At 45.5% G+C, this 14,174-nt stretch overlaps 1 protein-coding gene across 1 annotated transcript; it reads right to left on the bottom strand.

Moving 5' to 3' along the window:
- Nucleotides 1-938: 938 nt before the first annotated feature.
- On the bottom strand, nucleotides 939-12,804 carry LOC104051576 (organic solute transporter subunit alpha). Its single transcript, XM_064473954.1, has 8 exons — nucleotides 12,586-12,804; nucleotides 11,066-11,217; nucleotides 10,876-10,949; nucleotides 9,163-9,321; nucleotides 6,058-6,169; nucleotides 5,015-5,161; nucleotides 3,545-3,650; nucleotides 939-3,068 (listed from the first exon to the last, which is right to left on the bottom strand). Exons 1-8 carry the CDS (start codon nucleotides 12,662-12,664, stop codon nucleotides 2,881-2,883), a joined length of 1,017 nt encoding a protein of 338 aa, XP_064330024.1. The 5' UTR covers nucleotides 12,665-12,804; the 3' UTR covers nucleotides 939-2,880.
- Nucleotides 12,805-14,174: the final 1,370 nt, after the last annotated feature.

Genomic DNA, 14,174 nt, shown 5'->3' on the forward strand with positions numbered 1-14,174 from the left:
GAAAGTGAATTTTTTTCACTAGCCTGAAAGGGATCCTTATCAGAACTGAGATTGGAGGAGTTTCCGGCTTTCTGTTTTGCTTTTCCATACTCAGACTTGCTTAAGGTCCAACCTAGAGGTTGTGATTTGCGATGTTTTAATTTCAAGAGCACCTGAATGAATGCACTGCAATGCAGACCACCTGCTGCCCCTGGCTGCTAGCTCCCAGATGCCTGCCTAGATGCCACGCAGACTACAACTATTGATCTGAGCCAGAGGTGGGGAAGAAATACTTAATTTTAAAAGCTAAAAAAACCAATAAATTGTAACAATAAGACCCATACATTCTACTGCATTCACATAAGTTGTAACTCAGGAAAACTCTTAGGCATATATTTAAGATCAAGTATGTCCAATTTTCCTCTGAAAAGGGTTCTGTGTAAGCAAGTGACTTCTGGAATGAGACCTCCATGACTGCACATAGTCAAAAGAGACGTCTTCGCTGCCAAATCTGAAGTCTGCTCAACAATCACTTCGGTACATTTTATTGCTGAAAAATGTCAGATGACAATCTCAACAAATAGTAAATATCTGCCCAAAAGCATAACAGCTAGTGACACCTGTGGCTAAATCAGGCCCACACTCGTGTTTACAAGATATATTTAACAGGCACTTCAGAGACACAACAGATGCCAGACCAACAGTGATGGGTGAAGACTCTTGCTGTGCCCCGGCAGCTGCCTTCACTGGACCTACAGAGACCACTACTCCTCCATACACTCCATCTGTTTCCGAGTGCACTGTCCATGCTACGGTACGTAGATCTGCTCTGCCGTGCCACAGTTCCCACCCACCAAGGCATGCTCCTCACAGAACCGCTACAGAAAACATTTTCCAGTAATGCTCATTTGTCTCATTTGCTCTAGTAATTAAAGTGTTTCCACAGCAATTCACAAAGATTCCTTAACAACTCAAAGAATTTTATTTTCCAGATCTGAAGCTGCTTGAACTCACAGCCAACCATTCCCAATGCCCTTATGAAGTTAAGTACTGCTCTGCGAGTCTACAAATGTACCTGTGGCCCAGACAACATTGATATAAGGCAACATTAGGAATATGCTAATAGCCATAATCTTAAAATACATTAAGATTGCCCATGTGAAGAATATGTTAGCTGACGCCAGTTAATTCTACTGACACACTCTAATGCAGAGTGAAAATTTTCACCTAAGCTATTTTTCAAAGGAAAAGTGCAGATTCTGTCATGTTAATGAGTCCAAGAATCTGTATTGATTTCCCAGACTGCCTGCTTAGGAAAAATTTAAATCTAAAAATTGTTTCAAACACTTCAAAACAAAAATAATTCAGTTTTTCTACTATAATGGAATCCTTCAATTGTTAAAGAAAATATTGTTTCTGACCTCAATCAGAGAGAAGAAAACATTTTGTTTGATTTAACCCCCTTTTACTTCCAGATGGTTCAGTAGCCATTGTCAGAATACTTCATTTTCCACCAACTCCCAAACTGAGAGTATTTTTTTAATTCCTAGTCAACTAAAAATAAAGCCCCACTATCTGCCTAGCTTTGCTCTGATGATAAGCTATATTTGATATAATATAGGTAAAAGATGTTATTAACGTATTTTCCAACATGAAACTTTTTCCCAGCCTACATATGGAATAAGAATTCTTGCTGCATGGATTGGGTATTTACTTCTAGGGCTCAGATTATATGAGGATAGACAAGTGCTAGCATATGGCACTGCACCTCCTGCCCCAACAAACAAAATACCCAAATGCTTACTAAACACAGTATCATTTTATAAATTATAGTGAGCTAAATCAAAGCAATTAAGTTAATCCAAAAACATTGGGGTCATTTGCAAAAAGTAAAAATTGGTTTATGTGAAACAGAGCAATGGGTGTGAATTGAAAAGATCCTCTGATAGTCAATGTCCTACTGAATGCCAGGGCAGGTCAAATTTGGGGTGAAGAAGCTGGGGAGGTAAGGATTTTTTGAAAGAGACTCCTTTCAGTAGCTCTTAGCCCCACAGACACCTTTATCACAAGGATCCTGATTATCATTATTCCCATTTTCCAAGCAGAGAAGCAAAGCTCAATGAACCATCACAGAACAGTGGCAGAAGACATCTCAGGCTCTAACTCCTACTTTCCTTTTCTGTGCCGGTGACAGAGAACCTGCCATCCCTAGGGAGAACATCTGCCAGTGACATATTTACAAAGAGCAACTCTGTATTTACCAAGTTAGCAGGCGAGCTGCAAAGGAATTCACCTTGGAAAAGGTGAGTAAAATGTCTTGCCCTAAAAAGATCATCATTTATGTAGGTGGAGAGCCCAGACAGGTTTGGGGATTTCAGAACAAACATATGCAAATGTATTTATTGATCAGAATTAGCTACGGTGAGCTCATGGCATAGAGTGAGAGCTGATAAATTTTAATGGAGGAAGGATGGAACATATGTCATGTTGGATATATGATGGTAACCCAGGGTCAAATAAGATTTTCAAAAGTCAAAAGAGAAGAATAAGAATGACTCTGGGTTAACTCTAAATCATAGCCATTCTAATAGCTGAAAAATAAAAATAAAATAAAATCACACTGTGAGATAATCTGGCTACCATCAAGTGCTCAATAACGGCATGAAAGTACATGGTATGAAATCTTACTAAATTACATGGTATGAAAACCCTCACACCATGTATATATCACTGGAGAACAAATGGGGTTATCTTTCCACTAGTAGTCCTTCCAGTACTGCAGCTCACAGGCGTTTATGTCAGAAATTGTTCCAACGTGGACAGTGACTATTTGTGGTGCAAGAATATACAAGCTCCTGAAGCTGAGCTTCCAGCTCCTGCAGAATAGGAGCACCAGGGCTTTTAAACCCTTGGCAATCCATCTTCACTAACTGCACCATTCAGGATAATCTTAGGGGTCTGCTTGTTGTCCCCAGCTTCTTCAGCCGTACACTCCAGAGGCTCTAGGTCATTGTATCTTCTCCGATAGACCACCCTTGAGATTAGGGTTATCAGAAACATTTCCATGATGAGGAGCTGCTGGGTGATATCTGCCACAAAAACAATAAAAGGGAGACACAGAAAAGTCCCAAATGACTATCAGACACGAAGTGAATACCTGGCTTATTAATTTTCATCTATGCAAAAGGAATAAGCTTTACCAGCCTGTCCCCATAACAGAGTGTCTCTCACACTCAGCAATAAAATCAGTTACAAAATTACAGTATTTCCCATCAATAAGCATGCAATAAGTTACACATTCAAAATGCAAGAAATTTAACAGTAATTATGCATGTTGATTTCTTGTCCTCTCATTTCTGACTCCAACTCTTCTCAAGTTTTTCTCTGCTACTATGACAGCTATAAAGCTTTTGATGTTGTTTTTTTAAGTAAAAGCTGACATCCTCCAAAAGCTACATGATCCCAGGAAATTAATATTTTGGGAAAGCACCAGATACTGCAATTAGCAATGCCAAACCGGCACCTCTATAAGTAAACGAACAACATTCTTCCCAAAAGAACTTACATGCTCCCCTTGCTGAGGAGGAGAGTGGTGGAGCACAGGGAATAATTCTTTGCATGGCCAAGATGTTGATAATAGCTGCCTGCAAGTGGTTCAGAATGAGGATAAACTGAACCAGAAAGAGAAGAGAGATGCCTTAGCTACCAGGAAAAGGTTTACAGTTCACACAACAATTCTGCTTTCATAACAGGCCCTCTTTTTCCTCCTTTCATGCCCTCCCTCTCTTTCCATCTACCAGCAGACTGCCTGCCATTCTGCAGAATTCATCTTTAGGTCAGGATGATATTGCTCTGAATGTGAGTGTTAAATTAAATCTCTGTTTGAAAAGCAGCCCTTCATTTGGGAGGTGCAATATACACAGAGCTCCCAGCTGGGATTGTAAACAATACTGAGCTCTGAATAATGGGTAACAATGTTTCAAAAACTTCCTGTTAATCTAACTGAGGAGTTTGTGGTCTCCCTTAGCGGAGGAAGGACTCAAAGAACGTTTTTTCTGTTGTCTCCTCTTTTGGCCACAGCAGGGAGATATGATGCTCCCCAAGTTATATGGGACTGGCTCTTTAGCAGAAGGGATGAAGGACTCTGCAGCTTCGCTCCAGTAACAATCACTTACGCATCATATTACCTGCTATTAGCTGAGCTAGGCCTTCACTGCCCTGGAGATATCAAAGTGTCTCTCTAGCTGCTGGGGTAACTGCGGGAGTACAAACCCTCGCATTAACAGAGATTGCCATCCTAATCCTGGATTCACCCTAATGCAGCTTTGCATGTGTGACTATCCTGTGTACTGCATTTCTAAGTGCTTAACAATTTACTTAACAGAAACCTCAGGGCACCAGCCTTTCTATATGTCCCGTTCAAGAATGATGATTATCCAAGGATTCTGCTGTACTCTCTTCAGAGTGAGGTGGAAGAGGGTGGCCCTGTCCCTGGACTTTTTCAGTCTAACCTATCTGGTTCTGTTCCTTACTATTTAACGGTTCCCAGCCAGTACTTTCATTATTATCTAACTCTGAAGTGCAGAATGGTCAAGAAAAATATTGTCAAAACAGAACAAAGTGACATGCTGAAACAGTTCAAACAACAGCCACCTCTGCATCCTCTTCTTGTTTTAAAAAGTAAACACCAGCATTTTAACATTGTGTTTCAGAATGCTGCATCTACAAAGCTTCCTTGAAGCCCTGCAGAAGCTGCTGTTTTGATTTTGGTTGCCTAAAGAGGAATTGATTTTGCGCTGCTTTCACATCTCCAGCACTCCTGAGAGACCAAACTGGCTCAAGCTGAAACTGAACAGCAGCCAAGGAGATCACTTCAAAGGGATGCAGCTTTCATTAAGTAAAAATATGCCTTTGCAAAGTGCATTTAATGGGAAAAAAAAATACCATAACTTTTCAACAAAGGGCCAAGAACCAGAGAGACAGTGTTATATCAGCAGTTAAGAGACATTCTTATCAGAGATATTAAATTTCTCACCTGATAAAGAGCAAACTTTGGGATGATCTTCTTACAGATAAGGAGAGTCCTAACTTGTTGAAACATGATTCCAACCGGCCACAGGGCAATAATGGTGAGGACACCAACAAAGCAGTTAATCCATATTGCAGCTCCTTTGGGAGATAACTGAGAAGCAAATCAAACAAGCGTACCTATAAAACTTTACAGTGCATTTTACTATTTCCAGGAAGAAGTTGTGAACTGGATGATGCAGATGTTAAAATGCTTGTTTCTATCTCCATGAAAACTGATGGCAGCAGCAGTTGCTGGGACTTGTATGGGGAAACTGCACAGTACCAGCTGCAGTGTTAGCACAGTGCTCTTGCCCAGCAGGCACAGACGTGTAAATCTGTTCAGCCTGGGAGGGTAACAAGTGACACAACCCCTCAGTCTGACCCCAGCAACACCTGAGAACGCTCAGCGACTCACAAGAACATATTCAGTGTGACATCTCAGAGGGGTAATTTATTTTATACCATGAAACAACAACAAAAAAATGTATTACTTTTAATCTGAGTTATCCAAGAGGTGCAAAATTATTAGCAGATACAGGCTTCTCCATCAACTTGCAGCTTACATGGTACAAAGCAGAAGTACAGTACTATCTTTTCTACTTTGCACAGATATAAAAATCACCATGATTTGTAGAAAAACACAGAATTAGACTTCCTGTTTACATGCCAGTACACACACTTGTTTCTTAAGGCTGTACCTTGCAAAACACAGGGCAGGTACATCCGACAGGACAACTTGCAGTCCTGCTGTTCTAACCATACAAGCTGGGAAACATACTGGAGCATAATCTGATGCCCAGTTTCTTTCCAAGAGAAGCCAGAAAATTGAGAGTCTGGGGGAAGACAGAAATTATATGCTTCAGGGTCTCTGAATACAATGAGGAGGTCTCTGAATACTTCAGCTGGAAGTGCTCCCAGATTTCACAGTTAGTTGTAGGCTAAGATACTAACATCAACCCTAAAACCTATGGATTTTGTAGACCATCCCTGACTAAAATATTTACTTACATTGTAAAGGGTGTAATTGCCATTAGTCCAAAGCACTATTGATAAAAACATGAACACAGGTCGAAGGAAAGCAAACTGAAAGGTGCCCAGCTTCAGCCAAAAGAGGGTTCGCCTGGCAAAAAAAAAAAAAAAAATCTTATAGGTCAAAATGTTATTAGCAACCTTAATAACATTTTTTGGATACTGTCAACAGCCAAACTTTTCCACTCCTGTAGCATGTGGCTAAAATCTGGGGAGGAACAGCTTCAAGACTAGAAAATCGTTCCAAGAATTACCCACTGTTTATTTAGTAAGACTCTACAAAAATAGTATGTTTCCTGTTCTGCAGCAATTACATACTAACCAAAGCTGGGCAAAACATGATGTCTTTCTCTGCCTCGAAGCTAACCAGAGTGCTGGTGGAAGCAGAATCAGTTTCTGAACAATAATGCCTCCCGCTCTTGCTTACTACTTCAGTTTTCCGATTAAATTGGGCAATTTAGCCTGCCTCCTCAGACACTTTCTAGCCCTGTGGCAGATCAAGAAAGGGAATCATACAGACCTAGTGAAAGGACTGGTAGTTCTTCAATGCATCACGACTACTACCATGTAAGCATCCAGTTTTGCTCCTCTGTACTCTAGCAGGAGAAAGGAACTACCTTTTACTTGACCAACTGCACAAGGCCAGCAGGACAGCTCAGGGTTTCCTTACTTCTGTCAGTATAAACTGTGTCCAGAACACAGCCCATACACAGCACCTGGCCAGACAGCATTAAAGGTCACTGGGAAAGGGGCAGATGCACTTTCTAACAGATGACACGAAAGCTGACTGACCTGAACTCTCCTTCAGTCTTCAGAGGACAAGCTGTGGCTGCTCTTGCTGGCTCACATTTTAGTCTATCACCGTGGATTTCCCATACTGTTCCTGTTGTCTTCACTGTAGCTCCTTGTGCCCTTGAGACCCATCAGAGATGCCTCAGTAGACAACAGGCTGCCTTTGATTACGTTACAGGATATAGCCATGAACCAGGAATTACAGGAATTGCTCAATTGATACAGCTCATAACCACAGGGTTATGAACAGAACAAACACATGTGGAAAGGCCTAGAACTGGCCAGCCATTTAGTGTGTGTGCCTTTTCAGACTTATTATTCCCAAAGGGCTTTAAAGAATCATATGACAAACAGTGCAGTCGCTGCTATGCCAGGAATTGTCTTCCTTGTGAACGCAGGTCTATCTTTCTTAACCATCAGACCTCTTCTGCCACCTCTCTCCCTGCTGTACGGCTTGTTACTTTGCTGCATCAGACTGCTGTACCTTCTTAGCTTTCCCAGGACTGCTCGATAGTATCTGGCTTTTTAAAAGAACTAATCCCTCCTTGGGAGTAGCTCCCTGTTTCCCCAGAAGATACCTATGGGAGGAATATGAGACTGAACTTTCTCTGGCATAGCTTGCCCATATTTAAAAAATACTACACCCTGCAATGGGATAAGGCTAGAAGTCAGAAGGAGAGATAGCAGATGGGTTCCTCAGTGCTAGAGTTGCTGGAGAAGGCGGCCTAGGCCCTCTGCAGAGCAAAAAGCCTTATTTTTTAAACAGACAGCTGTCCTTCCTTCCAGCAGTAGTAGGCACTATCCAGCTCCTGAAAGGAGTTAATATTAGCTAATATCATCCTGAGTAAGTTGTCACTGGGCTGATCAATAGGAGGGCAGAGCACAGGACCCTATCCCAAGCTCTCAGCTACCACGACCTATACAGAAGGTGACAGACACAGAAAAACAAATACACTGGCGACATGTTAGATCTATAGCACAGCTCCCTCCCCCAGCATTCCTTCAGCTCTGACTGCTGAAACGAGCCTGAACCAATGCCCATGAAAATCACCAGAAATCATTTAGATCCATACCCGTAGTTGCTGATTTTACGTCATTGTATTACATCCATTTTTGGAGGTATGTTTTTCAGTTGGTTTACTACCTATTCTTCTTGGTGCCACCTCCATGTAAATGATTACTGTCATTCCATTAAAATAAAATGATGGAAAAATGAGTTTAAATTCTAATACTGAATGAGGCAGTTTAAGGAAGAATTATTACAATAAAAAGTAAGAATTTTTGCAAAACCATCACAAACCGCTATGCTGTTTGCCACTTTCATTTAACAAGACTATAAATTCCCTAAGGTCCCCCTGACACTAATGACCAGGCCCTCATAGAAAAGTCTCTGTCTTGCACATTCAGTCCTTCAGCTTTTGCTTTTAATGAGAGAAACATTCTCATACTCTGTGCCAGCAGGAAAGCCCTGGGAAACACATGAGGCTTCCAGGCTGTGGAGCAGCATGTAAATGGCAGGGTGACACTAGCCAGAGGAGGGGCCCCACCAGGCAGTGCTCAAAGGAGGCACGGTTTCTGTTACAGTATATTGGCTCCTGTAGGTGCAGGTCTCCATCCTCACCCTACTGCTCAAAGGTGCTTTAATACTAAGTTTAGTAGAAGAAATTATTTGCTCTTGGCTCACCAGACAATGCCATTTCATTGAGATCAAAACTTTCCAGGAATTACATCTATTTTTTGTTCTAAAAATTATTTTAATCTGAAGTAGTTTGAAAGTCAAAATCAGAATGAAACATTTCAGTTTCACTGAAGTAAGAGAAATTTTCTTTCATGACAGCCTCATTTTGACAATTCTGCGTGTGAAAAATACCCAATTTGGAGATGTTTGTTCCCTTCTGGAATGAAAAGAAACTGAAATCTCAATTACTAGGTTTTCTAGAGTAGAAATTCCTCTTCCCACACACCACTGCTTACTATAGAAATGGTTTCTCCGGAGAGAATGGGACTAGCTGGGGAGGTACCACAGTGCTCAACATTCCTGCGAGTGGGAACACTGCACTGGGTTAAACTGAGAGCACTCATGCTCTCGACTCTTATGCAAAAGCCTGCATTATAAAAATGAAATAAATTAGTGGTGGCATAGAGCCCCAAAGTAATGGCACTGTTTAAAAGAGACAGATTGAGACTGACTTTCGGGAAGGAGGAAGGCCCTTTGCTGTAAGCCTGGCCTTGCCAAGTTGGCTGAATTCCAGGAGCCATTTTCCAGCTGGGAAATCTTAAAGGGCAACTCACCTAGTGATGCGCACATGAGGGAGGCAAAGGCAGCAGCAGCAGCAGGGACCAGTGCTGATCTTGCAGCGACAATTTTCAAACCGCCTGAGGAGCAGCTTTTGACCTCCACACTCTTTAATCATCATCAGCAGGAACTTGTGGATAACTATGGCAAAAAATCTAGGAGAGGAAGAAAATGCCAGCTTGAATTTGCCTGTGTGTCTCTTGCATGCCAGTGCCGCCTTCTGCCCAGGGTTTTTACAGTTTGCGCTGTGCAATCAACAGAAATTCTAGCACTAGCTGTGAAAAACCTCCAGCTTTCTATCACTTTGGAGGACCAGAACTGCCCTAACCTCACCGAAAGAGGAATAAACTGAGGCACAGAGTAGCTGTGGAATTTCCCAAAGCCACACTGGTGGCTGGTGACAGAGTCAGTATTAAAGCGCAGGCTTTTCTGGCCCAAGTCATTATGGCCATATTTTTTCTGTCTGTTACCTAGTCCTGACTGGTCCAAACTTTTCACAAGTCCTACTCCTCCTTTAAAAAAAAACACTGACCAACCACCACCACCAAACACGGCTAGGTTCATATATTTATTTATATATCATTGTATGTGCTGCTTCAGTCAGGGTGTGGTTCCTCTGCAAGCAATGCTGATCCAAGCACTGACGACTCAACCCCACCTCTCCATCCTTCATCAGCTACACATTCTCAACTCTTCCCAAGAACTGAAGATTGTGCAACCACCCTCTCCTACCTTTCCCAAACAGATTTAGGGAACTGACTCACTGAAATTCAACCCTCACCAAATAAAAGAGGTCCTCTTCAGCTGAACTGCCTCCTTGAAGAAGCTTGCTATGCAGCTGGAGACTGTGAATGGTAGTGGATGCAAGTGAGGGGATGGGAACCTGCAGCTTGGGCAAGAGAGGAGGGGGAATTCGGATAGGCTTAAAGTGCCACAGAACTGGATCCTTGGAAGATTTTGGTAATCTGCACCACCTGCACAAATTGCTGCATGCTCACAGTGTTCCCTACTACTGTGTTTTCCCTCCTTTTTTTACTCTATGCTCTTAGTAAATGCAATGTGACAAGGGGTGAGGCTATTCATAAGAGTCTGTGATACTGTCCTGCAGTGGGTTCCAAAACCATCCCAAAATCAACTGTGGAGCGCCCAAGGCCACAGCACGCCCCTCACCTGGCTCTGCCTACCAGGGCTGTGCCATCACCACCAGAAAGCAAGGACGGCATTTCTCCGTTCTTTGTGCATGTCAGAGCTGTCACGCTTGTACAGAAAGTGCTTCTGCAGGACAGCTGCGGAACACTTTTACACTGATATACCCATCGGGGGCTCACTTGCCACCATTAATAATAGACCTCCACAGCTCATCATTAGTAAAAGCACAGCGAAGTCACAGGTCAGAGACTCATTTCACATGACATGCAGAGAGAGGAAAGAAAGACTACAGCTTCAAAGCTACTGTCAATCCAAGGGATCAATTACATGCGAGTCACAGATCTTTCATACTGAGGTTCCCACACTAGGGGACTGTAGCACTGGGAACTGCTTCAGCATTTTCCACCTCCCAGAAAAGAGCTGCCAAGAGATTTCAACTCAAACCAAAAATTACTAAATTGTTAAATTTACAAAATGACTGTGTTTACCAAGAGCAGCAGATGTTTAAAGGGAAGAAATGCAGGGTTTGGGGCAACATCTAGAAAAAGCAGAATACTCACACTGCTGCTGTGAATTCTGTAAACATTGCTGAGCGAGGAATCCACATGCCAATGCATGATGTAGTACCGATCACCTACAGAGAAAGGGAGGAGGGTTGTACAAAGGGCAGAGATAAAGCAGGTTCATGTGGATTTTCAGGGAAACCCTATTTTCAACATTCAATTTTATCTCTTTTCCATGATAACCTACTGGAGCTGCAGCATTAATCCAAATTATGATTGAACTTTTGGAGGAGGGGATTTTCCTGTAGATGTAGACCGCTTCCTCTATAAACACCAGATTGGCAATTAGCATCATCAGAGTCAAGATTGCAAAGAGAAATCTCCCTGGTAGGTCAAGGCCTGCAAAGAGAGAAAAGAAAGCAGACAGTTCTGACTTATTTCATAAGCATTCCAAACATTTAATGTAAAGACACCATCTCTGAGGGGCTCCCAAGCCCCTGTTCCTGCAAAGACTTGTATTCATCCATTAGCTACAGCAGATAGACCATTGACTCCGCAGGATGATTCAAACGAAGTTCATGATGGAATCTTTCTGGGATCCACAGACAGCATATGGGAAGAACGTGCCCCTGTGTTCTCAAAGCATTATACAAAAGTCCCCTTCAAAAAGGTGGAGTTCCGGGACAAATGTCCTTAGATGAATGTAAACACGTAACGGAATACAAATGAACACATAATACATAATATAAATAAATACAGTAAATACATATTCTGGGAACTTTTCCAGGCATACTACAAGCAAAAATGTATTTACTCAGTGTTGGTTCTTTGCTTCCGTCGTATGTTCATCGGAATGTTTGTGTGTAACTTCCTTAGGTGTGCAAACTTTTTAGAGGCTCGGTGGAAGTTTGTGGGGCCCACAAAGAATGTAAGGATAAGCCCCTGTTATATCCATCCTGAGATAAAACTTGATGCCTTCACCGAATTGTTTTTTACTTCTCCCTTAAAGCTGGATACGGATACCTACCCATGGCTGATGGGTTTTTTGTCTCCATTGGCACTAGGTATGGATATCAACTTTTATCGACACTGAGGTGTATTTTCTCCCAAGAAAGGTGCTGCCGGCGACTGAAGAGAGTGCTGCAGCAGAGTCATGTTTAATTAGGAGAAGTTCACGCTCATCACTGGTACTAACTCCCGCCGTGGCCGTAACCCATCTAAAGGCATACCGAGCAGCGCCTGCAAAGGTGAGCGGCTGCCGCAGCCTCTCTAACCTCACCTGCTTCAGAAAACCCCGACACTTCCAGACCCGGCTGCCGGCGGGGCAATCCGCCCCTCCGCGGGCACCTGCACCCCTCGGACCTCACCACGGGGGCAGGCTGCGGCCGGGAGCGGGCCCACCGCCCGCTTCGGTGCTGGGTTGGGCAGGCAGCGGGAGCCCCGGCGGCGCTCCCCGCCCTGCCCCTCGCCCGCCACCCGGCTCTCTCGCACTCTGTCCCCGCTCCCCTCCCCGAAGCCCCGGGCAGATCGGTGCCCTGCCGGGCGGAGGTCCGGCCGCGGGCCCGCCTCCGCCCGGGGGATTTCCTCGCCGGGGAAGGACGGCGGCGGGGCAGGGGAGAGGCAGCCGCCGCCATCCCCCGGGGGCGGGCTGCCGAGGGCGGCCGTTAACGGCTGGCCGTTCGCCGGAGGGCCCGGCCGGCAGCGCGCAGCCCCCTCTCCCTCACGCCTACCCCCTTCGCCCCGGCCCGGGCGGGCGGCCGCGCTTACTCTGGAGGAGCTCCTGTGCGTAGGGCGGCTGGCTGGCGCCGCACGACGGGTGGAGGGTCCCGTTCGCCTCGCCCTCCATGGCGGGGCGGCCCGCCGGCCCCCGCCGAGCTGCTCCGGCAGCGCCGAGGGGACGGGGGACGAGCGGCAGCGGTGCCCGCCGGCTGGTCCCGGGGGGACAGGGGAGCCGCGATCCCCACGCCGCCTGCTCGGGGCCGCCGCCGGGCGGTTAATGATTAAGCCCGGGAGCCGGGGCCGGGCGGGCGGCGCTCGGTGCCCGGCCTCCGCCCTGCCTCCTGGCGCCCCGCGGCCCCGGGCACCGGCGGGGCGGAGGGTGCCGCGCCCGGGGGCGATGGCTCCCCAGGCCGTGCGAGGAGACCGGAGAGGTTGTGGAGTCTCCTTCACTGGAGACATTTAAACCCCCCCTGGATGCGGTCCTGTGCCCCCTGTTCTGGGTGTCCCTGCTCAAGCAGGGGGGTTGGACAAGATGATCTCCAGAGGTCCCTTCCAACCCCTACCATTTGTGATTTTGTGAAACAGCTCTTGCCAGCACCTCTGCCTGGCCTCCTTGGAGGGGCTCCCCATCCTGTTCCATCCCATCCCTTCTGTTGGAGGCCTGGGGTGTTGGAGGCCTGGGGTGTTGGGGCGCCTGGGGTCAGGCCTTGCACAGGAGTGGGGCTGCAAGCCTGGGGAGGGGTGGGGAGGTAGCCGAGGAGCCAGCTGGGTTCCCCAGTGCCACATCTGCCTTTGCCCCAGCCTGGTCAGAGCAGCCCTGGGCACTGTGCTCTCTGCAGGGGCCTGTGGAGGCGGAAAGTTGCTTGGTCAATGTGGCGGACAGTCAACGGACTTTCTGTTGAGCCCTTTGCCAAGACTTCCCAATATTCTTGGCTGCAATGAGGTGAAAAGCAGCACTGGCTGATGGAGAGCACGTCAAGGGTAGGAATGCACTGAGGGATTCTCCAGTTTCCCACATATTTCACTGGCTGGAACGATCCTTTCCAGAGCTTGGAAAGATCTTTTCTGGAGCCTGTGCTGTGCAACATATCCAGGTTGTTTCCAGGAAAATGAAATGAGTCATGAAATGGTGGAGTTTGGTGACCCACCAAGTTGTTCTGGATAGCCAGTCCGAAAGCTGGCTGCAAGAAGCAGCAGAGGGATCATTACAGCACCAAATGACAAAGCAGCAGGTGACACTCTGTATTGATAAACACCAAGTGGTGCTCAGGGGGAGGAGGACAACGCTAACTACCTGCACTACAATTAGCTGTTGCCACTCAGGAAAAAGATCTTGGGGCCACAATGGATAGTTGTCAGAAATGGCAGCTGAGGAATCAGCATGGGAGAAAATGCAAAGGAATGTCAAGAATTAGTGGATAAAGAAAAGAAGACACAAAACAGCTTAAAAGGGTATAGAGTCCTCCCTTCAAGGTGGTATTCCAGGAACTTGATCAAAGTGAGGGGAGGTGGGGGATTTAGGGACTGTGGGACATTCATAGGCACCATGGGCCCTTGTGGTAAAACCTGACATCTTGCAGTTTTCACAGGGTTCCCAAAGGTTTTACAGGAAGGACAGGCTGGACACTGAAATGCTG

Source organism: Phalacrocorax carbo, chromosome 1 (assembly GCF_963921805.1).
Source record: "Phalacrocorax carbo chromosome 1, bPhaCar2.1, whole genome shotgun sequence".
Taxonomy (NCBI): domain Eukaryota; kingdom Metazoa; phylum Chordata; class Aves; order Suliformes; family Phalacrocoracidae; genus Phalacrocorax; species Phalacrocorax carbo.

Excerpts from the sequence above, each read along its gene's own strand:
- LOC104051576 (XM_064473954.1), bottom strand. The coding sequence starts at position 12,664 with ATGGAGGGCGAGGCGAACGGGACCCTCCACCCGTCGTGCGGCGCCAGC. Across the intron at positions 5,162-6,057 it reads GCAATTACACCCTTTACAAT|TTATCTCCCAAAGGAGCTGC; the intron begins GTAAGTAAATAT and ends TTTGCTTCTCAG. Across the intron at positions 3,651-5,014 it reads CAAAGTTTGCTCTTTATCAG|TTTATCCTCATTCTGAACCA; the intron begins GTGAGAAATTTA and ends TTTCTGGTTCAG.